Source organism: Miniopterus schreibersii (genome assembly GCF_964146895.1).
Source record: "Miniopterus schreibersii genome assembly, chromosome: 10".
In the NCBI taxonomy this organism is placed as follows: Eukaryota; Metazoa; Chordata; class Mammalia; order Chiroptera; family Miniopteridae; genus Miniopterus; species Miniopterus schreibersii.
The window spans coordinates 50,452,573-50,477,473 of NC_138110.1; the positions used below are offsets into that span (position 1 = coordinate 50,452,573).

General features: G+C 46.4%; 1 protein-coding gene and 1 pseudogene across 6 annotated transcripts in view; one reads left to right on the forward strand and one right to left on the reverse strand.

The window, feature by feature from the left end:
• The first annotated feature begins 7,123 nt into the window (after positions 1-7,123).
• The window catches only part of RAB43 (RAB43, member RAS oncogene family), a 31,273-nt gene continuing 13,495 nt past the window's right edge, over positions 7,124-24,901 (forward strand). Inside the window, exon 1 of one of the 5 annotated variants that reach the window (XM_081148945.1) lies at positions 7,124-7,576. In XM_081148945.1, the coding sequence (XP_081005071.1) occupies positions 7,379-7,576 (198 nt within the window). In that variant the 5' untranslated portion in view covers positions 7,124-7,378. Of the gene's footprint in view, positions 7,577-8,034; positions 8,174-24,901 lie in introns of those variants that run through there. The other 4 variants (XM_081148940.1, XM_081148944.1, XM_081148943.1 and 1 more) reach the window with 4 other exon arrangements.
• LOC308562915 (ribosomal RNA small subunit methyltransferase NEP1 pseudogene) lies at positions 20,484-20,881 on the reverse strand (annotated as a pseudogene). The gene has a single exon. The product of its transcript is annotated as a ribosomal RNA small subunit methyltransferase NEP1 pseudogene (transcript).

Consider the following 24,901-nt stretch of genomic DNA (forward strand, 5'->3'; position numbering starts at 1 on the left):
ACGGTGGTATTAAGCTGAGGTCAGTGGGCAGAGCCAGCCTTACTGTGCCCCCACGTGGCCTGTGTGAAAGTATACCATGGATGCCCAGGAAGCACCAGGTAGATCCAAACCTGCCATCTGAGCTGGGTCTTTTCTTTCCAGGGGGGAGAACTGACAGCAGAGGCTGCAGCCTCTAGGGCAGTGGCAGGGGCCTCCCCATCCTCAGAGGATCCTGGGAGTCTGAGAGTCAGTGTCAGGACCAGAAGGTTGTCCTAGGGGTCGGGGCCCCAGATCATGCTGTATGTGAACAGGAAGTCCTGCTGGAAAAGCCCTTTACACAGCAGGGGGTTTGGTTCTTCAGGTGAGCGGGGGATGGACTGCTTGCCTGGAAGCAGCACATTGTGGAAATGGCAGGGTCATGTGTGGCTTGGGTGGCAAGTGCTGGGGAGAGTGCAGCTGGGCCATGGATGGTCCTGGGAGCCCTCTTAAAAAAGACTTGAGAGCAGCAGGGAACCATCTGAGCAAGGGGGTGACCTGGTCAGTGTGTGGCCTACAGTCAGGTGTGGAGACTGGAGGCAGGAGCCAGGTCAGGCAGAGGCTGGGCAGAGACTAGGCAGAGGCTGGGTGGAGTGGGAAGTGACCATGTGGAGAAGGTAACGAGGGACTTCAGAGCTGTGAGGATGAGGAGAGGGGACATAACAGTCAGGGGCACCCTGTTCCTGGCTTCTCTGAAGGAAGTGCTGGTGGCCCCCCACGCCCAGCCAAGCCTCTGAGCAAATGTGTGCAGGGTACAGGGAGGGGTTGAGGTTGGACCTCTGGGAGTGGAGCAGAGTCAGATTCAGCTCTGGGACCCAGCACCTAGCCCTGGCCTGGCCCAAGCTAGGGGGTTGGGAGGGCTCAGGAGCTAATAAGTGGGGGCTTTGAGCAAGTCCTTCTGGGTCCCTGGCCTCAGTTTTCTTGCTTTGAAGTCCAGGACTGCACCTGTGAGTTTGCCCTGGGTTCTGGGCAGTCCTTGGTGTAGGCAGAGAAAAGGAAGAACCCTTGGGACAGCCTGACCCACATCAGAGCCTCTGGGACAGGCAGGTGTGGGGTGTTTAGCTCAGATGAACCCAGTATGGGTTTTTCTTTCAAGGGTCACACATGGGCTTGGGGCTGCCTTGCATTCACTGAGAGTAGGACGTTCAGACAATAGTGTTTCTTCTCCCTGGAAAAGGTAGTTGGCAAGTGCCTGTAGTGTGGCCCATCTGGAATTTCCAGGGCTCCGGGCCTTCCTCATTCAGTCAAGGGAACTCAGCAGCCTTCTAAACCACCTGGGACAGAGACAGAGACAGAAGCCGGAGCCCCTGCTCCAGCCCTTCATGAAGTTTACAAAGCCCCTCCCCACCAGGATCTCATCATGGCTTCCCTGGATCCAGACAGGACAGGAATTAAGTGTCTTAAGTCTGAGAAAACTGAGGCCCTGAGTTCAGAGTCACCTTGCCTGACATCCTGCTGTTGTCCCTGACAGAGATGGGACCCATCCCAGGCTTCTTCCTGCCCCACAGTTCCTGGCTACTTGTCTGCTGGAGACCCCAAAAATGAGATCTCTGCAGAGCTCCCACCCTAGGCCAGGAACATCAGGGAAATCTGAGTTGCCTTGGTGGGTGTGACCACTGGTGGGGATGTGGTCACCTTGGCCCAGTTCATTGCTCAGTGTCAGGAGACTTTGTTTGACCACACCTGTTTCATGGTTTGCATTAGCTTTGGCTCTGCCCACAGTTTCCAAAATGGCAACTTTCCACATACACATTTCCATGGACTTCCTTCCCCTCCCTCCCCCCACCGGTCCTCCTCTGAGCCTAAAACATCAATCTTCCTTTTGCTTTGCTTTAAGATTTGTCGTATCAGCCGCACCTAGACCTCATACTGCCCTCCCTCCCCTGCACCCTGACCCCCTGCACTCTGCCCCCTGACTTTACTTCACATGCTCCTGCTTTGGGTAATTTATAAACAAGGAAGAGATTAAAACTTTTTTTTTTTTTAAGATTTTTTTTTTTTAATTGATTTTTAGAGAGAGAGGAAGGGAGAGAGCGAAACATTGATGTAAGAGTGGAACATCAGTTGGCTGCCTCCTGCATGCCCCCTACCAGGGATTCAGCCTGCAGCGCTGGCATGTGCGCTGACTGGAAATCGAATCAGCAAACTTTCGGTGTATGGAACGATGCCCAGCCAACTTTCTTCCACAGCCTGGGCTGCTGTGAGAGGGACAGGCCTGCCGTGGAGAAGCAAAGGGCTGGTTTTGTTGCCTCATCAAATGCCTTACTCAAACTCCCATCCTCTACAACTGTGCTGGAGAAGAGGACAGTGGCATCTTATTGCTTTCTCCCAAAGCCCCAAGAGGACAGGGGTGGGATTCTTGCCCCTGTTCATATTAATGCAGCAGGATCCCGCCTGGTGTCATCAGGCATTCTCTTAACTTCCAGCAGGTACTGCTTGACTCATGAGACAGATCCACTGGGAGACGAGAAGTGGCACCCTAGGCCTTCAGGCATTTTCACATCTGCCTCCCTCCTGCTTTAGCCCCCCACCCCCCAAAACAAAAAACCACCACCATAGAGGTAATGTGTTCTGTAGAACCGACCTTGTGCTGCAGAGTTCCTGCACAGGGTACTTTTCTGCAAGTCACCGAGCCTGGGTTTCCACCTCACTAAGATGAGTGTGGAGGGCAGATCTGCTCCCAGGTCTCTGGCTGGGCCATATAGGATTCTGTGAAAATGTGTGGGGGAAGAACAAACCTCTCTACTCTCAAGGTTCTTTTGGCTGGTCTAATAATCAAACAGACATGAGACAGTTTAGCAAAAGAAAACAACCAAATTTAATACATATGTATGGGAACCTTGCATACATGACAGACTCCATGTGCAGGTGAGGTTCAGAGACAGAAAAGGAACCTGGGTATATAAGACTGAGCTAGGGATGAGGTCAACAGTTTTGGAGGCTTCAATGGGTCATTGCAGAATGATAACAAAAACACATTTAGTAAACAGAAGTTTACCCTGACCTATAGACTAGTCAAAAGAAGTTAGATCTGATCATTTATTTTGGGCAAGGTCCCTGATTCAAGTTCTAGGTAGTTAAAAGGAGGGGTAGAAGTTTCTTCTGAGCCTGATGGTAGAATTGTTTTTAGCTCAAAGTAATTGCATACCACTGAGTTACACCTTGGGGTGGCTCATTCTAAACCCCCACAATGGCAAATTTGAGGGCCTGGGAAATAGGGGGAGGGGCTTCATGGCAGGGGACCAGATGATTTGGGGACCAGATGAGGTAAGGTGGGCCTTGAATGTATAGGGGCTTTGGAAGGTCTGGAGGGTCTGGGCTTGTCATTGAAGTCTGAGCAGGGGGGTAGACAGGTAAGAGCACTTCTAGTAGGCCCATTTGGTGGGAGGATAGGGGGGCTGCAGGGCCTAGAAGCTGAGAAGGGAGGAAGCTAGGGCAGTCCTCGGGGATAGAGGGGTCTGACAGTAGCAGGGGGGTTGGGGGAGGTTCAAGTAGGGGTGCTGAGAGCCAGATAATCCCATATTTTCAGTCAGAGCCTCAAGTATGAGATGGGTACCATCAACAGAAACGTGCACTCTCCTTCTGGGACACACCCCCGAGCCATTCCCTTCCTCCTCTACTTCCCCCACAGGCACACATCTCCTAAACTGTAAGGGACTCCACTAGATTTGCAACCGGGGGAGCAATGGGCAGTGGCATCTTGTACCCAGCTAACCCCCTGAACCTGTCTTCAAGGCCCCTTTTTTCTGAGCTCCCAGTGAGCCAAAGCAGCCCAGCCTAGGTTCTCCTGTTGTTGCTTCTACCCTAAGCCCTTCCTTGTTCCACTGTCCTGAGTGTGCTTTTGTTGTGGCCAATAAAGTTTTGCTTGCTTTGCTGCAAAACAACAAAACCCCCCCAAAACAGAAATGGAGGCCTGGGGTTCATTGGATTCGTGTTTATGACATTTTGGGTGTCTGGGAAGGGAGAGTGGGATGGCTTCAGTTTTGTTGGCCACCAGGTGCACTGAGAACTGCCTGGGAGGGAGACTTCCCAGACCTCAGCCAATATCAGCCCAGGACAATTAAGTCTGCAACTGCGGCAGCAGTTTGCTTTCTTGATGCTTTTAGTTGTCTAATATTTTGCATCAAGCACTCCTATATTAAGAATGCAGTGGTATCATGTTTGGTGCCTGGTCTTTTTCATGATGTTTTCACCTTTATTTCTAATTGGGGGCACATTATCAGAACTAGTCTGGTCACTGTCAAATAAAAAGACAAAGTGGATGATATTGTTAGAGGCTATAATTATGGTGACTGTAGAAAGAAAAAGGTGGGGGGAAAAAGGGAAGGAAAGGAGGGAGGGAGAAAGGAAGGAAGGAGGAGAAAGATGACACTTGTCTCTCTAACCATTTGGAGTTCTGATTCACAGAACATTGTTACAGCACGTGCTACAGATGTTACAGCTAGGATAGTGCCATGGCAATAGCTCAAACATAGTTAAAATTCACTTTCACTCAGCCTACCGGCCATTAGCTTTAAGGATGTTAAATTCTTGATACATTAAAAAAAAAATTGAGATGTGTGTTATTTCAAATTAAGTGAAACTTCAAAAATGTTTTCAAGTTCCTCTATTTTAAACAAGCATAATTCAATTTTAGATAAAATGCCACTGTGCTATCCAGGAATTTACCACTAAAAGAGAGGAAATGCAGGTGTGTGTGTTTTTTTAATAGCTAATTGATGTATAATATGCATACCATAAAACTCACCTATTATAAATGTACATTTTAAGGATTTTGATAAATTTCCTGAGTCACATAACACTCAGGACAGTCCAGTTTTAGAACATTTCCATCACCCTACAAATGCAAGTGGTGGTTGCGCTCTCTGGCAAAATCCATGCCAAAACCAATATGCACCACCCCATCCCAAACTAATTCCAGGCAAGGCTAATGTAAAGGCCAGTTGGGCTCTCTAGCCACTTGTCCACCCCATCTAGCAATATTCAACATTCCTCCTTCCTCTCCTCATGCCTCCAATTGGTGACAGCATTGTCTCATTCTGGCTCCTGGACTCATCTTTCTCTTCCCTCTATCCACCTTGTGCTTTGGGTAGCCACTCTGAGCTGGATGCAGATGTTGTTTTCTGGGATTCTGGGTTTTTTTTTCTCATCTTTTAAAAAAATCTTTACTGATTTCAGAGAGAGGAAGGGAGAGGGAGAGAGAGAAACATCAATGATGAGAGAGTCTTCATTGATCGGCTGCCTCCTGCATGCCTGCTACTGGGGATCGAGCCTGCAACCTGGGCATGTGCCCTAACCAGGAATTGAACCGTGATCTCTTGGATCCTAGGTTGATGCTCAACCGCTGAGCCATTCCCAGCCGGGCTGGGATTCTAGACTTTGACATATCCCACCTTCCCAGAGCCAACCCCATTCCATCTCATCAGCTACTCCCTGTTTTTTTAAATTTTTAAAAATTGATTTTCAAAGAGAGCAAGAGAGAGAAACATCGATGTGAGGGTGGAACTTCAATTGGCTTCCTCCTGCATGCATACTGGGGATGGAGCCTGAAACCTGGGCATGTTCCCTGACTGGGAATAGAACCAGCAACCTTTCTGCGCACGAAAGACATCCAACCAACTGAGACACTCCCGCCAGAACTGCTACACATTTTGAATGGAGGCTGTTTCCTGCTGCTCCAGCTGTCTGTGCCTGTCTGACATACCAAAGCTGTGCTCCCAGAATTGCTTTTCCATGGCACTTTGGGGTTGCCTGTCTAGTACTGTTGGATATTTCCCATGGCAGTGGAATTCAAACTCTTCCAGAACAAATAACTCTTGCACCTTTACCATAGGTCTACCTTTGCCTCCGTATCCAGCCTCTTCCTCACTTGGCCAGTAAGCTGGTGAGGGGTCCTGGTGGACTTGTTCTCTGTGGTCTCCTTAAGTTACAAGGAGGCCCTCTTCCCTTTTCTACTGGGGAGGGTATGGATTTTTGTCTGCTTTGTTCACTGATATATTCCAAAACCCTAGAACAATACCTGACCCAAGCAGGCATTAATCAAGCTTATTGAATTATTATCAGGCAGGAGTGTTCTCAATTCCCTTTCACCTTGATAGTTTGGAAAGCCCTTTGGGAAATAGTTCTATTTGACCTATTTTAAGCTTCTTATAGATGTTTGAATATCATTTCTCTGAGGATCCCTGGTTCACTGGGCTATCTTGGGAGCTGGTCTACCCTGCAAAACTGACAATGGACCTCCTTTATTCCTCTGCTCAGGCCAATCTTTGGTGCTTCTCAGCTGCGTTAGTTCCCCCAACTGGACCCCTAACACCAACTGAGCCAGCCTATTCTGAGACATTCGAGCAGCTGCTTCAACTGCTAGGTTGCCTTTTGGGGTTGTGATCTCCCAACTACTCTTTTTGACTTAGCCTTCCACCAAATGAGACTCCCTAATTCTCTTCTCCCCAGAGTCCTGGGAGGTCATCTTGAGCCACAGCTTTCAGGTGCCTCTCCAACAAGGACTCTGGCCTCCTTGCCTGTTTTGTAGCCAGCTTAGTATCTTGGCCGCCTTTTTCCCTTGCAATGTGCTGCCAGGCCTTTTCCTTCTTCAGTGTGGGAAAATGCTACCTACTCCATTCTCCGTTAGAGGGATTCTGCATCGTTGGCCTGTTAGTGTGAGCACTAAGGTGACACTGGTGTGGTTGCCCACTTCCCCAGTGATCACTCTAGAGGACATTCTGGGTCCAAGTGCTGGGTTAACAGGCCCAGAGACTCCACCATTCCCAAGAGCCTGCTTCTGACTGTGGAAGAGCAGCAGGTGGGTGACCCCAGGCAGGCTGGCCAGGCCTGGGGAAGGGAGAGGAGGGACGGGAGGCACTAGACAGCATCTGGGGTCTGGGCTGTACAAGAGCTTAGCTGGGAAGGGGTCTGAGGTGGGCAGGGGCTTTGGGGCGGGGCGGAGGGCGGGATAAACATGCGGAGGGGGCGTGGCGAGTTCTGGGGGCGGTGCCGAGGGCGGAGTCTGGAAGTGGGCGGTGCTGAGGGCGGGGGCGGAGCTGGGGGCGGTGCGTAGGGCCGACCTGAGGGCCTGACTGGCCTGGCGCGGAACCCAGGGCCAGCAGCGAGCTTCGCGGATTCCGGGCTCCGGGAGTCGGGGCGGAGCCGGGGCCGGCGGGCTTCGGGCTGGCCGGGGCGGGGCGGGGCGGAGGGCCGGCCGGGGCGGGGCGGGGCGGAGGGCCGGCCGGGGCGGACCGGGGCCGGCGATCGGCAGCGCCCCAGCTTCAGGTGTTGGGGCGGCTCCACGTCGCCTGGCGCCTGTGGCTTCCGTGAACCCAGGCCGCCCCCAGCGTCCGGAGCGCTGGTCCTTGGCTCCCGCGAGGCCATGGCGGGGCCGGGCCCGGGAGACCCAGACGAGCAGTACGATTTCCTGTTCAAACTGGTGCTGGTGGGCGACGCGAGCGTGGGCAAGACGTGCGTGGTGCAGCGCTTCAAGACCGGCGCCTTCTCGGAGCGCCAGAGCAGCACCATCGGCGTCGACTTCACCATGAAGACGCTGGAGATCCAGGGCAAGCGGGTCAAGGTGGGAGGCCCGGCCTGGGGTCCCCGCGCGGGGTGGCCTGGCCCTCTTCGGCCACTGCGCAGCCCGGGCTCCGACGTGCGCTCGGGTTGGCCAGGACCCCTGGAAGGGTCTCCCTCAGCGGGGGCGGGGGTTGTTCTGCTCCCTCAGTACCTAGCGTCCAAGATAGTTCTGAGGTGTCTGGCAAATCCCTTTTGCTTTTCCTTTCCCCTCCTCCTGTCGGAGGAGGCCTGGGCCTTGGGGTCTGAGCCAGGTACGGTCCGCAAAGCTCCGGCCTTGGGGGGTGTGAGTGTGAGTGTGAGTGTGTGTGTGTGTGTGTGTGTGTGTGTGTGTGTGTGTGTGTGTGTGTGTGTGCGCGCGCGCGCGCGCGCGCGCTCGTAGGGGCTAGTGCGAGGAGGAGGCTCCGCCCTCGCGAGCTCACACCCTTTACTTTGCTCCAACATAATTGGAAGGCAGCTGAGCGCCTCAGAGTGCCGGGGCCTGATGGACACCTGGCCGGCCCGACTCGTCCCCAGCGCGTCCGAAGCCCCGCGCTCGGCCCCCGGGTGGATGACCGGGCCAGAAAACTACACCCGCCCCACGACCAGGAAGGATCAGGAAGTAGTTGCTTCTAGGACCGGAGGGCCCAAACTTTTTGTCAGAATTTCCGGCCTGGCCACGCCTCTCTGCAGTCTCTTTGTGGACTTGGTGGTGGAACTTTACTCGTCTAAGGCCAGCGCTGGGTCCCCTCCCCCAGCTGGAGTTTGATAGAAACTGAAAATTTCACAGATACAGGAAGGTAGGGAAGAGGACCTTTGGCACTGGCTTGGAATAGAAACAGCAGGATGTAGTTGCCACAGAGTTCAGGCAGTGGTTTGATAAATAATATTTGTGATTATGAATCAGAATTTCTTAACCTGGGTGTCAGCCCTCTCTAACAGAGACTAAGACCAAGACCAGGGCAGAGCATTGTTCTTTCTTGCACAGTAACTTTACTTAACTGCGCTGTACAGAAATCCTTTTCCTTCTTTCATGGTTTTGAGTTCACTTATCTCCAGGACAACTCTTAAGAGCACTGGGCAGGGGCAAGTACAGGGCAAAGGTTATCTCTCTGTTTTCTAGAAGTTGAGCGAGGGCGATTGGAGTTGTTGAGTCCTGATGCTGTGGGTCTCTGCCTCCTTGGTCTGCTGTAGCCTGCTCATGGTTGCCTCTGGCCCAGATACTTGGCTCTTTGTTCCTGCAAAAGTTGGATAATTTCTCAGTGTTGCCTCCCTCCTGCCCCTTCAAGGACAAAAAGTAAGCCAACAGTCTTTACATGACCACAGTGCATCTAGAATAATCTAGAGTAGATGAGACAGAGGAAGCAGAAACTACCTGCCTGGAGGTTTTGTTTTTTTGATTCTCACATGAGGACATATTCATTGATTTTTAGAGAGAGGGGAAGGGAGAGTGAGAAACATCGATTTGCTTCCAATAAGTGCCCAGACTGGGGATCGAACTCGCAACCTAGGTATGTGCCCTGACCGGGAATCGAAACCTGAGACCCTTTGGTGTGCGGATGATGCTTCAACCAGCTGAGCCACACTGGCCAGGGCTGAAGGGGTTTTTTGTTGTTTTTTTTTAAAAATAGTCTTGGGTTTCTGTGTGCTTTTGGTCTCCTTGGGATAGGAAAAAAAAAAAAAAGAGCAATGTGTGGCCGGCAGCATTGAGTCATTATTTGGGACCACTCCTTTTAGAGCAGGTGGCCAGGGAAGGGCTGTGGGATGGGTGGAATATATCCGTGGGCAAGTTTGTGCCCCGTAATGATGCCAGAAGCCACAGGGAAAGTGGAGTATTAAAATATAGGCATAATCAGCAGTGGTGTCCTTGCAAGCTGTCAGCCTGCTTCCACTCCAGTGTTTGTGGTGACCCATGATGATGGTGGTCAAGGAGGGGGCAGGGTGTTCCTGTTTACCCTGCCAGATAACAACCTGTGCCCCTTTGGAGCCCAGGGTGTACTGTGAACCGGAGCACAGGTTATGCAATGCAGAGCAGGCAGTTCGTTATTTCTTTTCCTTATGGTCACCTCCAGATTGTTTTTAGGAAGCGGCCAGATGGGACTAGGAAAAGGAGAACAGTGTAGGTATGGTAAAACCCTTAATAGTTATAACCATTGCCCTTCTTGAAAGTCTGTTTGCCAGCTATTTCATAGATGTGTTCTTATTATTAACCCCTTCTCCCACAGGACAGGCTTGCACCAGAGCACACAGCTAGTGAGTGACAGAAGTAGGAATTTTTCTTCTAGTTTTTCTGACTCCAAAGCATTGAGGTCTTTCTCCTCCTCCTTAGATCCGATTGTTTGGAGTGGGAAAGCCTTTGGCAGTTACTTACCTACTCATTTTGCAGTCAGAGAAACCTGAAGCCCAGTGCACTGAAGAGGCTCTGAATTAGTAGTGGGTGAGGGACAATCTCTGAAGTCAGGATTTCTGGGTTCTACTGACTCATCAAGAGCAAGTCATTTTTCCTCTCTAAGAGATTGTTTTCTTATTTTATGAGTTATTTCTGTAAAATAACTCTGAGGTGTCTTCCCGCAATGTAATTTAAAAAACATAGGGTTATTGAAGTTTAATTTACATACAGTAAACCAGCCATTTTTAGGTGTACAATTCTGTGAACTTTGACAAACGTATATAGTCCTGTAACCACAGCCACAATCAAGGTATAGAATACTTTCATCAACCCAGAAAATTCCCATGTATCCTTTTGTGTTATTGTCTCCCTTCACCCCAGCCCCTGGCAGCTACTGATCTGTTTTCTGTCCCTATGGTTTCATCAACGTGATTTTCCTGGAACCTTTGATCAGCCAGATTTTATTGTTACTACAGAAGCATGTCCACATCAGGGATTTAGTTTAAAACCTTTCCAGGGTCTGTTCGGGGTCCAACAAGCATCTGGTGTGATCTCCTAAACTTCCTTTTCCTGTAATGATGGCTCTTGTTAGAGAGAGTTTAAGGAACTTTAGAGATAGATCATCTTGTGGTTTTCCAGCTCCTCTGAGCTCCAGTGCTTAGGGATATGGTGGAGTGAAGGGGGAAAGGTCAAGAGACCACAGGTTCAGAAGAGCTTCTCACACAGGCCCAACAATACTACTTTTATTTAGTTTTATATTAAGGTCCCACCTGTTTTTATTTGACTTAAGAGTTCTACTGCTAAAAAATAAAAGTTTGACACAGATTTAATTAAACCCCTTTATTTCTATATATAGTCACTTCCTATTGCAACCAGAGTAACATCCAAACTCCTTACCTGAAGAAATGGGCCTCTGCCTGCCTTGCAGACTTCATCTATCTCCTTGTGCCCCTCTCTCAGTACTCTCCAGCCTCACTAGCCCTTTCTGTCCTTCAGCCATGCTTGCCTCAGGCCTTTTGTATTTTTGCCCCTGCCTGTCACACTCTGTCCCAAGGGGCTCTGCTTGAGACCACTGCTTCATCATTTGGCTTCCACTGAGAGTGCCACCTATTCAGAGAGGCCTTCTTTGGCCTCCCAGACCCTCTTTTCCATTATGGGGTGAGTTCATAGCACTTACCAAGACTTGAAATTATTTTGTTTGTTGGTCTCGTCCAGTTTCAGCTCCTTAAAAGTTCAGAGATCCAGTCTGTCTTGTGTAATCAATGAATCCCTGTACCTACAACAGTATCAAACAGGTGGTGTTCAATACATGTCTGTTAATTGATTTTTATAAAGAGGAAGCTGAGGCCAAAATACATAAGTGAAGTGACCAACATGCCTAAGGCCACATGCACGTCAGTGGCAAAACCAGGATTTGAACCCAGTCAGCCTGGCTTCTAAACCCAATGCTTTTTTTACACTTGACCACCCTTCTGAGTCCCTTTGTGTTTATAATGATGACTCTGAGATCTTGCAAGTTAATGAATCTAGTAAAAGCGCAGTTGTGGCCACCGTACTTTGAGAGAAGAACATGGACTTGGGTATTTTATAGGTTTTCAGTTACAAAGATTGAAACCCCAAAGAATTTCAGGCTAAACAGATGTTCAGGTAACAGAAATCTAGCCAGTCCCAAACAGCTCACATAGCCTGCTGTGCTGGTTAGTAAGGCTCTGTATGTGGTGGTTGGTTCCTGTCCCCTACCTCACGTGGATTGAACTTCGAGAATGAATCTGGGTGCTGCCAGTGTTTCAAATTGTGGAGTCTCTAAAAGAAAACCCTGGATTAGGAGTCTGAAGGTCTGGGTTTTATGTCCAACCCCACCACAGCTGTGGCCAGCTCCTTTTCCATTCTTGGCATTTATAAAATGGGATTAATAGTCTTCATTCTGCCTACTTCTTAGGGTTATTGCAAAACTATGGACATGCATAAAATAGTTTAAAATCCTCTTTATATATTTTTGAATAGATAGTTCATTCACATGGTTCAGAATTGCAAAACTTCAAAGATATGAAAGAACATACAGTATAAAATCTCTTTCCACATTTGTTCTTCCAAGCCACCTAGTGCCCTCTAATAAGAGGCAATCAGTGTTAACCCATTTCTGAAAGTGCTGTTGTAAATAAAAACAAGGAATCACAATTATAAGGAAGTATTTTATTACTGTTATTATTTTTCTTCCTAGATTAGACAAATTAGTTCTTTTTTTAATTAAAAATTTTTTTCAATTATAGTTTACATTCACTATTGTTTTGTATTAGTTTTAGGCGTATAGCATAGTGGTTAGACAGGCATATATTTTACAAAGTGTTCCCCCTAATATTTCCAGCTTGGCCCTGTACATAATTACAATATTATTGACTATATTCCCTATACTGTACTTTACATCCCAGTGACTATTTTTGTAACTACCAATTTGTACTTCTTAATCCCTTCACCTTTTTCACCCAGTCCCCCAATCCCCCTCCTCCCTGGCAACCATTAGTCTGTTCTCTGTATCTATATGAGTCTATTTCTATTTTGTTTGTTTGTTTATTTTGTTCTTTAGATTCCACATGTAAATGAAGTCATATGGTATTTGTCTTTCCCTGTCTGACTTATTTCACTGAGCATAATATCCCCTAGGTCCACTCATGCTTAGACAGATTATTTCTTAATCTGCCTCTCTCCCACAGCTCACTCCCCAGCCTCACTGTTCCCCAGGAAATTTCAGTCGGTTCTAAATCCTTAAAACATTCTCACTGCTCCTCTACTCACTCTTATCTGGGACAACACGAAGGCATTATGTAAACTCTTTTGCCGATTACTGGGAATGCAGACCTCAAGTTTACACACAGAGGTGGTTAGCCTTGTAGAATTGTACCCCATTTAGTCCATCAGGTTCACTCTCCCCTTTTGGGGGATGCTGCTGGATCTCTCATTCACAGAGGTAAAGTCTACACCCTTGGGCCTGGGCCTCCAGATTTCAGGATAAAGCTTCCCTTGGCCCTACAATCGTCGTTTTTGTGGTGCTTCCAAAAGGGGGGGTAGGGGTGGGGTAAAAAGAACCAGCCTCTATTTAAAGTTTGCATCCATAGTCCTTCCAATCAAGGTTCTGGTTTTGCTAATGTGCTCTTCCTATTTAGATAAAATTGGTTTGACTTTTCAGTTTTGATCAGAGATAGCAAAGGGACTGTTAGGTAAGAGAGAAGTTCTAGGTCATGTTGGTTGTCTGAAGAAATATATTTTTTTAAAATTTATCTTTATTGTTGAAAGTATTACAGATGTTCCACCTTCCCCCCCATTGACCCCCTCTATGCCGCTGCTGCCCCCAAGAAATCTGTTCTTGATATCAGTGACAACCATCCTCATTGCAAAATAAGCCTTGCCTCTCAAGTTTTCCCAAAGTCCTGAGGCACCATGTGAAGGGGAAAGGCAGTGGAAAGGGGGCCAGTGTTAGAGCCCAATGGCATCAGGTTAAAATTTTTGCTTTGCCACATAGGCCCTTGGGCACCTGACGTCACTGCTTTTAATCTGCTTCACCTGCAAACCCCCTAACTTTAAGGACCTAATGTATAGCGGGTCATCAGTAGCTGGGAACCGATGTTGGTGTGGAAATCACCTGAGAGATATAGTGGCTGGGAAGACAGGAAGTGTGGGGCTGCCCAACCAGCCTTGTGCAAGTTACTTCACTGATCTCTTACTCTATCAGTGAAATGAAGAAAAGAATCCTTGTCTTGCCCGGCCAGGCATGGCTCAGCCGTTGAGCGTCAACATAGGATCCAGGAAATCGTGGTTCGATTCCCGGTCAGGGCACGTTCTCAGGTTGCGGGCTCGATCCCCAGTTCGAGGTGTGCAGGAGGCAGCCGATCAATGACAACTCTCTCATCATTTTTCTATCTCTCCCTCTCCCTTCCTCTCTCTGAAATCAATAAAGATATATTTAAAAAAAAAAATAATAAAGAATCCTTGTCTTACTTACCCATGTAGGGTTTTCTGTGTAAGAAAAGGCAAGGGCCTGGCCCCTGAGATGTATGTGGGCAGAGATTCCACAAGTCACAGAAGGCCTTTAGCACCTTGCCAGGTCCACATCACAGCTCAAGATGTTGACATGTCAGTCTCTTCCTCACTTTCATCTCTTTGGTCTTTAAACACTTTCAGGTTTTCTTTATATTCCATTGGTCTTTGTGTAGTACTAGGCCTGTGGTAGGCCCTTGTTGAGGCCTGGTGCTAAATGGTTTTCTTTCAATGCTTTAGGAATAAGGAAATCATACAGTTGAGTAGTAATAGGGCAGCTTTCCCTCCCACATGTACTGAATCTTCTGTTTACACCATTGTTCTCATACATTGTTCCCCTTGATCCTCACAGTGGCCGTCTGAGAGAGACCCCCCATTTTACTGAGGGGGAAATGAAGGTCTGTGTGTGACAAGTCTGAAATAGAACCTAGGCTTCCAGCTCCTAGTCTGGTGCTTTTCCCTCGTTGCTGTATTATGCTCTCTACCACTACCAACACACACACACACATACACACATGTATGTATGAAAAAGTTTGGAACCAGTTTAATATATAGGCCATCATATATCACTTGCATTTTACATTTTTTTGTTAATCCTCACCCTGGGATATTTTTCTACTGATTTTTAGAGAGAGTGGAAGGGAGGAAGGATAGGGGAGAAGGACAGAGAGAGAGATCAGTGTGAGAGAGACATCAATAGGTTGCCTCCTGCATGGCATGGGGATCAAACCTGCAACCTAGGTACGTGCCCTTGACCAGGAATTGAACCTTCGACCCTTCGGTGTGCAGGCTGATGCTCTAACCACTGAGCCACACTGACAAGGGCTTGTTTTACATTTTGATTAGGAGTATCTATTAAATTTGTCTGATCCTAGTATGTCATTTAAGGCCACCATCTTCTCACTGATTTTCTATCTGGATGATCTATTTATTGATGTCAATGGGGCATTAAAATCCCCTACTACGACTGTATTATTGTCAATCTCTCCTTTATGTTCATGAAGGCTTGCTTTACATATTCAGGTGCTCTTTTGTTGGGTGCATAAGTGTTTATACAGGTTATATCATATTGTTGGATTCCCCCCTTTAACATAATGTAGAGTCTTTTTTTGTTTCCTGTTATAGCCTTTGTTTTAAAGTTTATTTTGTCAGACATAAGTATTGCTACCCAAGGTTTTTTTTCCTTTCTATTAGCATGAAATGTCTTTTTCATCCTTTTACTTTTAGCCTTTGTGTATCTTTCATGCTGAGGTGGGTCTCTTGTGGGCAGCATATATATGGGGTTTGTTTTCTTCTCCATTCAGCTACCCTATGTCTTTTGATTGGAGCATATAAACCATTTACATTTGAAGTGATTATTGATAGGTATGTATTTATTGCCATTTTAAGTTTAGCTTTTTAGCTGTGTTCCTCTGTTCTGTTTTGTTTTTTTCTTCTTCATATTAAAGCAGTCCCTTTAACATTTCTGGTTTGGTTGTCTGGGAAGCTCTTTATTTCATCTTCTATTTATTTATTTATTTATTTATTTAATATATCTTCATTGATTTCAGAGAGAGGAAAGGAGAGGGAGAGAGAGAGATAGAAACATCAATGATGAGAGAGTCATTGATCGGCTGCCTCCTGCACGCCCCCTACTGGGGATCGAGCCTGAAACCCAGGCATGTGCCCTGACCAGGAATTGAACCCCGATCGCCTGGATCCTAGGTGGACACTCCACCGCTGGGCCACACCCGGCTGGGCCATCTTCAATTTTAAATGATAGCCTTGCTGGGTAAAGTAGTCTTGGTTGTAGGTCCTTGCTCTTCATCACTTTGAATATTTCCTGCCAATCTCTTCTGGCTTGAAATATTTCTGTTGCAAAATCAGCTGATAGTCTTAGGGGAGCTCCCTTATAGGTAACTGTCTTTCTCTTGTGGCTTTTAGGATTTTCTTTTTGTTTTTAACCTTTGCAATTTTAAGAATGATGTGTCTTGGTATGGGCCTCTTTGGCTTCACCTTGTTTGGGACCCACTATGCTTCCTGGACTTGTATGCCTCTTTCCTTTGCCAGGTTAGGGCAATTTTCAGTCATTACTTCTTCAAATAGTTTCTCAATCTCTTGCTCTCTCTCTTCTCCTTCTGGTACCCCTATGGGGTAGATGTTGTTACCCTTCATGTCCCAAAGGTCCCTTAAAAGTATCCTTATTTTTAAAATTTTTTTTTTTCTTTTTGCTGCTCTGAGTGTTTTTTCTACCTTGTCTTCCAAATCACTGATTTGATCTTCTGCTTCATCTAACCTACAGTTTTTTCCTTCCAGTGTATTCTTCATTTAAGTTATTGTATTCTTCATTTCCGACCGGTCTTTTTTTATGGTTTCTATGTCCTTTTTCATGCTGTTGAGCATCCTTATAACCATTACTTTGAACTCTATATCTGATGAATTACTTGTCTCCATTTCATTTAGCTCTTTTTCTGGTAATTTCTCCTATTCTTTTATTTGGGGCCTGTTTCTTTGTCGTCCCATTTGGGCTGCCTCTCTGTGTTTGTTGTATTAGAGAAATCCATGACTCCCAGTCTTCGTGGGGTGGCCTTATGTAGTAGGTGTCCTGTGGGGTCCTGTGGTGCAGTCTCATTCATCATTTGAGCTGGGAGCTCCAGGAATGTTTCTTGTGTGGGTTATGTGGGCCCTTCTGATGTAATTGAGTCTTGATTGCTACTGGCCTATTTGCGCTTGGGATTGACCCTCAGAATGGCTGACTGTGAGACTCAACCTCGACTATGGCATGCGAGCTGCTGTGCAGGTGCTGACCACATGAAACAGAATTCGCCTCAGCAGGGTTTGGTGCCTGCTGAGATCTCTATTTGGATATCCTGCCTGTGAAGCTTATTGGATCCTGCTCTGATATTGTCTGAAGATGCCACTGGGTGTGTTGGTTCTGGGTCTCTTGGGGAGGGACTCTAGTGCTGGCCAGTGTCAGATGCTGCCTGTGACTGGTCCTGGGCAACCTGTTTGGGGCAGTCTCAATGTGGCTTCTTATGTAAATTCTTGGTTATAAGACTTCTCTTCAGTTAATCTTCAGTTGGTTATTCAGGATGATTGTCCTATAATTTATTTGTAATTCCAGTTTGGTCCTGGAAGGAGTTGAGTGTAGGTTGCACCTACTCTGCCACCATGTTGGATTCTCCCCTGAAATGAGAATTAGAAGGGAAAAATGCCTGAAACTTAGAAGGTGCTCTGTTGAGTTTAATTATAGTTGTTAGCTAGAAGGTACCATCTGACACCCTGATACATAAACTACATGTTAGGTAGATCTTTATATGGCAGAGTTCATGGTTTATTCATCCATTCTGTAAGTATCTGTTCTTTCCCAGGTATTATTATAAGCACTGATGAGAAAAAAGGTAACTAAGAGACAGTCCCTCTTCTTTAGGAACTAATATCATGTTGGGGGAACAGATGTGTAAACCAATAGCTAGCATGGGATGATATTAATGCTGTTGCTGTAGTGACTAATCTCTTCCTTTTTTTTTTAAAAAAAATGTCTTTATTGGTTTCACAGAGAGGAAGGGAGAAGGGGAGAGAGAGATAGAAACATCAATGATGAGAGTCGTTGATCGGCTGCCTCCTTAATGCCCCCCACTGGGGATCGAGCTCCCAACCTGGACACTTGCTCTGACTGGGAATCGAACCATGGTCTCCTAGATCATAGGTTGATGCTCAACCATTGAGCCACGCTGGCTGGGCATCTTTTTTTTCTTTTTCTAAAATATGTTTTTATTGATTTCAGAGAGAAGAAGGAAGAGGGAGAGAGATATATAAACATCAATGATGAGACAGTCATTGATCGGCTGCCTCCTGCATGCCCCCTACTGGGGATCGAGCCCGCAACCTGGGCATGTGCCCTGATGGGGAATTGAACCATGACCTTCTGGTTTATAGGCCAACGCTCAACCACTGAGCCAAGCCACCGGGCAGTAACTGCAATTTCTGACCCAAGAATTGGAACACATGGCCTAAAAAGTACATATGTGTTTATTGTGGTGACAGCAGGACTGAATTTTTAAAATTAGTACTGTTCCCTCAAAGCAGGATCCTGTGGTTGTCATAGGGATGTGTGTTGAGTGCTGCAGGGGCACAGAGGAGGCAGCAGTATGCTTTTCCCAAGGTTATAGAGGTAATGAGGTTTGAGCTGGGCCCTGCAAGGTAAGTGAGAGTTTCCCAATGGGGACCAACAGAAGGAACTTTGCTACCAAGGTCATGTATGTACAAACCATGGAGGTGTGAAAGAGGAAGTATGTGTGTTTGTCCACTTCAAGTGTAGTTGGAATGTGGGGTTAGTGAGACTATGGATGGGGTCAGGACCAGCCTTCTGATCATGCTTGAAGGTGTGTCAACTGTCCTAAGGGAGCACACTGGTAGGATTTGCCTGGGAGACCCACTGTTTTTTCCTGAGGGTTGACATGAACTGGAGTCATAGTCAGCAGTGACTATGGGGCAGCCAAGAGATCAAGTCTGAATGAACCTCCATCTTGGCCCACTCTCCATTAATTCAAGTAGCAGGGCATCAGAGGGACAGTTTGAGGGAAGGCAGAGTTCACTTTGGGACATCTGGCATCCAAGCCCCCTGTAGGCCAGGTCCTTGCTTATGAGGAGTGTTAGAAAAAAGAAGCAAGTTGGGTTTCAGGGAATTACTGCAGAGGCTCTGAGGGCTCCACAAGACCATTTACCAAAGAAATCAGAATTTGTAGTTGTGTCTGTAGGAATGTTCTCGTTACTTGCTCTTAGCATACATTGTTGCCATGAGGAGTTTGCTGTCTACCCTGTTTGTTGCTGACTCCTCCGTGCCTGACTGGACTGAATTAAATGGAAAGGCTTTTGGTATCCTGCCTTGGTTTAGTCACTCCATGTTTTCCTGTAGTGTTCAAAGGGGCCTGTGAGTATGGTTTGGATGGTGGCAAGGAAGAGGAAGGGCTTGGGTGGTTGGTGATGTTCTCAGCTTCCCTGTGAGAGCAAAGAAGGGGTCCCTGGTTAGCTGGTGGCCCTTTGTGAGTGACCAAGGCAAGACTCGTTGGCCAGAGGTGAGGGTTCTTTCCCACCTTGTGTCTTTTCCCCACCAAGACTATTCAGGAAAGGTTTTGACCAATTCCTGCAGGAGGTATAAGTCATCAGTTAAATTTCTGGGAACAAAAACAATAGACATGATTTGTTGGGGTGCTGTTCACACAGTATCGGGTATGGGGTCACACAGAACTCTTCTTGTTTTAAATTAAATTTATTGGGGAGACGGAACTCTTCTGATACTACTTTCTTATAACCCTGTGACCTCTCATCTAAGAAGTAATTAGACTTATCTTTTAGGGCTATTTCAAGAATGAAATGGACCAATAGATGTGAAGCACTAATAGTGTTAGAGCCTGAAGATTCTCAAAGCATGTTAGAACCCCACCTTTACCCTGTGATCCTACTGGCCCTGCAAAATGGAGCTGGTCACTGCTGTTCCCAAGTTACTGGTAAGGAAACAGACTCCAGCTACTGTGACCATCCTTGATCACTTGGCTGGTGGAGTAGTAGGTCAGGATTCCCGATCTCTCATTCAAACCGCAGATGGACCAACCAAGGAGAGCTGCATTGTGACATAGGACAAAGAAAATAATCTCTCATGTTTAGGGGGCTTGAGGAATTTATGCTCAAAGGAGTTCATCGCAGCCTTGCTGCCCACTGCAGAGAAGCAGCTTGCCCCTCTAATACCGGCTGTGTTAGGTTCACATTGTTTGCCCCTCCCTGTATTTCTAGCTCAGCGTTCTCACCTTTCTCTTCCTCACTTGGTCTGTGTCCAGCTACCTGAGTGTCTTTATCCCACTAACACACCGTAGGAAGTTTTGCAGTGTCTACTGTCCTCGTAACGGTGCACCCATGGCTCAGGCTGTGGCTTGTTTGTGAGCCTGGGCCAAGCTCTGCTCTTCCCTTCCCTTGGAGAACAGAGGCAGGTTAGTGACAGCAGTGTTGGCTGGAGGAATGGCCCGCAAACTCCACCTCCTGATTTGACTCACTACATCCCAAGATACCATGAAAAATAGCTCAGGAACTTGTATTTGGGTCAATCTGACCAGTTTTTTGAGTTTTGTTCTGAGAACTAATTTTTCCAAGGTCTTTTTCTGCTATAAAGAAGCAAGGAACTGCCCTCTGCCTGCTTTGTCAGGCGGGAGAAAGACTATTAAGATAAAATCCTCTTCTGGTTCCATTCCGTGGGACAGTGCTGGACACAGTTTTTGGGAACTTAATCACGTGTGCTCCCCTCCGCCCCCAGAACAGTGTTTATAAGAGAAACAAATAGCAAATGTATAGCCTCGGCTTCCACTAATCCCACAGTCTTGGTGCAGGAAGGTCATCTTCCAGCAGTGGGTTGGAAGAGTCAAGGGATGCAGTGTGAACAGTCTCTGTGTTTCAGAGCAAGGTCCTACTGTCAAATGACCCTTCATACTTCTTCAAAGGCTGTGGTAAGTTTGGTGCAGGTGAGGGCAGCAGAAAGGGGCTAGATGCTGATGGACAATATTTTCTCTGTATACTCCACATTGAGCTTGCCATGGGCAAAGGCCCCCACCATAGAAACAGTAGGGTCACTGCTGGGCACCAACTCTTGCACGTCACTAGCAACTGGGATGGAAAAAGAAGTACCAGTTTTCATGCATCCAACTGGGAAGTGATCTGACACTGGATTCTTAATTACCTTCAAGAGCTTCTGGGGGCCATCAGCTGCTGGAACACTGCATTTGTGTAAAAGCTGAACCGTGAGACCACAAAAGTGGTCAAAGTTTCTGGGAATTCGAGTCCAGGGGTTCACTTCAATCAGCACATTCTTCTGTGTATGGATATAAACCTGCAGCAAGCCAGCTCGGTTCAGGGGACTGTCCATCAGCATCAGTAAACTCTAGTGAGCTATGTCTTACCTCACTTCCCCAGGGTTCTGTCCATTCTACAACATGACTTGTGGTTGTCGTAGTTTAGCAGCTCATTAGTCTTCCCTACCTTGACTGTCTCCAGACTGGCCCCTTCCAGCACCACAATGAGTCTACAGCCTCCCATCTTGCTTCCCGCCCCAAGTCGGGGCCCCTTGGGCACCACAACATCCCAGTCCTGTTACCGGTCTCCACCACGATGCTCATGAGGTTGGAATCCACCACTGGGCCAATCACGTGTGCTTTTGACCTAATAAGCAGCATTGATTTCCCACCTGGGCACATACACACTTATTCCATTAGGAACAGCAACCAAGAGTCCCTGGAAAGTAGTTTGAGCCTTGCTGCTCCTCTGATCTCCCTCTCACTGGTCTGACTACCAGGACCTGCCTTCAGAAGGATTCCTTCCTTGTTTAGTACCTGCAGTGTGCCAGGTTACTGGTGGCACAGAGGGTTAAGATGGGGTCTCTCCCCTTAAGAGCATGTTCTCAATGGTGAGAGACAGACTTACAGACCGGGAGACCCTGTACAGACAACACTAGGACAATTTCCACTATGTAAACTGTTTTGTTTGGCCTACACAATGGCAATTTGCTGGTTTGTCTTTTATTACATTTGCTTTAGGAAGGATATCCTTTTCTGTCATCTTGCTGCATTTTATGTTCCCTGTCTGGCCCCCAAAGACACCTTAGTTTGGAACATTTGACTTAAATGGATAACATATTCTATGGTGTGGGCTGCTATAGAGGCAAGAATTAAGGGCTATGGGAGCATAAAGGAAAGAATGAATTCTGCTAGGGTTGGGTCCCAGGCCTGTGTGTCAGGGAGAGCTCTACTGACCAGGTGACTTTTGAACGGGGGTCCTGAAGGTTTGGTAGGAGTTCACCAAAAGGTCAAGATGAATAGAGTCTATCCTAGAAAAAGGAGGTATTGACAAGAATGATAATACCCCATCATGGGTATGGGGACTAGAGGGACAGTGTACACTGGGAGTTGTTAGGTGTGGAAGTTAGAAGAGAAAATAAACCTTATGGAGACTGTGCTTCCTTGACTGAGGCAGCAGTTGGTGGACTGGAGCCCGCTTGTCACCAAGGCAAAAGAAGGGAGGAAACAAGGACTCTTGCTGTCTTGAAACCCCCCCACCCCACCCCACCCTACCCACTTGAAACTCCCCTGCTGAGTGGGAGGCAGGTAGCTCCTGTCTTCTGAACTGACACCCTCTGGGAGCCATTTCCATCCTAACTGGGCTTCACTCTTACCCTTTGTGCCCAGCAGATTCTTCTGGACTTCACTCTAGATATCAGCAGCCAAGGGAATTTCCCCTGAAGAGAAAGCCTGGCACAGGAAAGGTGAGAGAAGCAGGAGGTGTGCCAGGTGGGAGGTGAGACAGTTAAGTGAGGGCTCAGGTACAATGCACGGTACAAAGTCCCTGTTTGTCAAGTGCGAGTACAGGAGAGAACTTCCAGGGGATGGGGTGGCTGGTGAAGTAGGCAGAGTAGGGTGGTGGTTTCAACTTGGCAGATGTTCTTAGTATTTTAAGGCTGTTTATGTGGTCGGGGTAGTGAAATACTCTCAGAGTCTCATCAGGATGCAAATTACCCAACGGTTAGCTTTCCTAAACTAGGGCCCAGAGTCCAGCTATTAGATGAAGAGCAGGCAGGGCAGGTAACAGTCTCATAAAGGCAGAAATAGTGCTCATCGCCTGGCCGGGCGTGGCTCAGCGGTTGAGCGTCGACCTAGGATCCAGGCAATCGGGGTTCAATTCCCGGTCAGGGCACATGCCCGGGTTGCGGGCTTGATCCCCGGCAAGGGGGTCGTGCAGGAGGCAGCAGATCAATGATGTTTCTCTCATCATTGATGTTTCTATCTCTCTCCCTCTCCCTCTCTGAAATCAATAAAGATATATTTAAAAAAAACAAACCTGATAAAAACATCCTTTAAAAAAAAGAAATAGTACTCATCTATTCAGTGTATATTTATGGAGCACCTTCTACATGCCAGGCACTATGCTGGGTGTTGGACACATGGAGAAAGCCAAACAGACACAGGTCTTCAGGAAGATTCTCTTCACTTTCATTTATCTGAAAATATCTTATTTTACCCTCATTTTTGAGAGATTTTTTTTTTTTTTTTTCCTGGATAGACTGGTATTGAGAGTTTTTTCTTTAGGTTCCTTTTTTTTCTTTTCAACACTTTTCAGCATTGTCTTCTGGTGTTCATTATTTCCAATAGGAAGTCACTTGTCATTTTTGTTGTTCCTTTATATCTTTTTATTCCTCCCAACTGGTTTAAAAATTTCTTTTGTACCTTTGGTTTTCATCAGTTTGGCTATAGTCTCTGATGATATATTTTGTATTTCTTCTGCTGGGGTTTGCTGAGCCTTTTTGGATAATTAATTTAGTATTTTCATCAAACTTGAAAATTTCAGTCATTAGTTCTACATTCTCAATATTGTCTACTTCTGGGACTGCAATTATGTGAGTATGAGACTGTTTGATATTGTCCCACAGATCCCTGTTTATTTTTTCCCCAATTTTTATTTTTCCTCTTTATTTTCCAGATTGAATATTTCTATTGATTTTTCTTCAAATTCATAATTCTTTCTTCCTCCTTTTTTTTTTTTTGGCATTTTCATGCTTCTTTTAACATCATTGAATAAATATTCCACTTCACTTATTGTACTTTTAAGTACAATAGAACCTCAAGTCTCTTTTAAATGTCTTTAAAAATAATTTCCATTTTTCTGCTGAAATTCCCTATTTACTCATTGTGATCATATTTGCTCTAATTCTTTGACCATATCTTCCTTCGATTTTCTGATCATATTTAAAATAACTATTTTAAAGTATTTGTCTATTAAATCTATATATGGGCCATTTTGGCATCATATTTTTAAATTGTCTTTTCATTTTTAAAAATTTCTTTATTGTTGAAGATATTACAGATTTCCCCCTTTTTTCCCCATTGACCCCTTCCCCCCAGCATCTCCTCCCCCCAGGCCTTCATCACACTATCATCTCTGTCCATGGGTTATGCATATATGCATATAAGTTCTTTGGTTAATCTCCCTCGCAACCTGCGCCTTCCCCCTGAGGTTCCTTAGTCTGTTCCATGCTTCTATGTCTCTGGCATCGTTTTAAAATTTTATATTTTAATCCTCCCCTGAGGACATGCTTAGAGAGAGGTAAGGAAGAAGGGAGAGAGAGAAGGAGTGAGAGAGGAACATCGATGTAAGAGAAATATTGATTGGTTGCCTTCCATGTGTGCCCCGACGAGGGACTGAACCCGCAACCCAGGTATGTGCTCCTACTGAGAATCAAACCGCCAACCTTTCAGTGCACAGGATGACACTCATACCAACTGAGTCACTCTGGTGGGGCATATTTTTAAATTGGTATTTAAATTTTGTTTTCAATTAGGGTTGACAAGCGGTATTATTTTATATTAGTTTCATGTGTGCCGTGTAGTGGTTAGACAATCATATATTTCAGTGTTCCCATCGATAATTCAAGTTACTCACCTGGCACCATACATAGTTATTAAAATATTATTGACTATATTCCCTATGCTGAACTTCACATTCCCTATGACTACTTTGTAACTACCAGTTTGTACTTTTTAATCCCTTTACCTTTCTCATTGAGCCACCCAACCCCTCTCCCATTTGGCAACCATCACTCTGTTCTCTGTATCTATGAGTCTGTTTCTGTTTTATTTTGTTCTTTAGAGTCCACATATAAGTGAAATCATACATATTTGTTTTTCTCTGACTTATTTCACTTAGCGTCATACCCTCTAGGTCTGTCATGCTGTCACAAATGGTAAAATTTCCTTCCTTTTCTATGGTGGAGTAATATTCCATTGTATCTGTGTATCACATCTTTATCCACTCGTCTATTGATGGACACTTGGGTTGCTTCCATATATTGGCTATTGTAAGTAACGCTGCAGTGAACATGGGTGCATATATTCTTTTAGAATTAGTGTTTTGCGT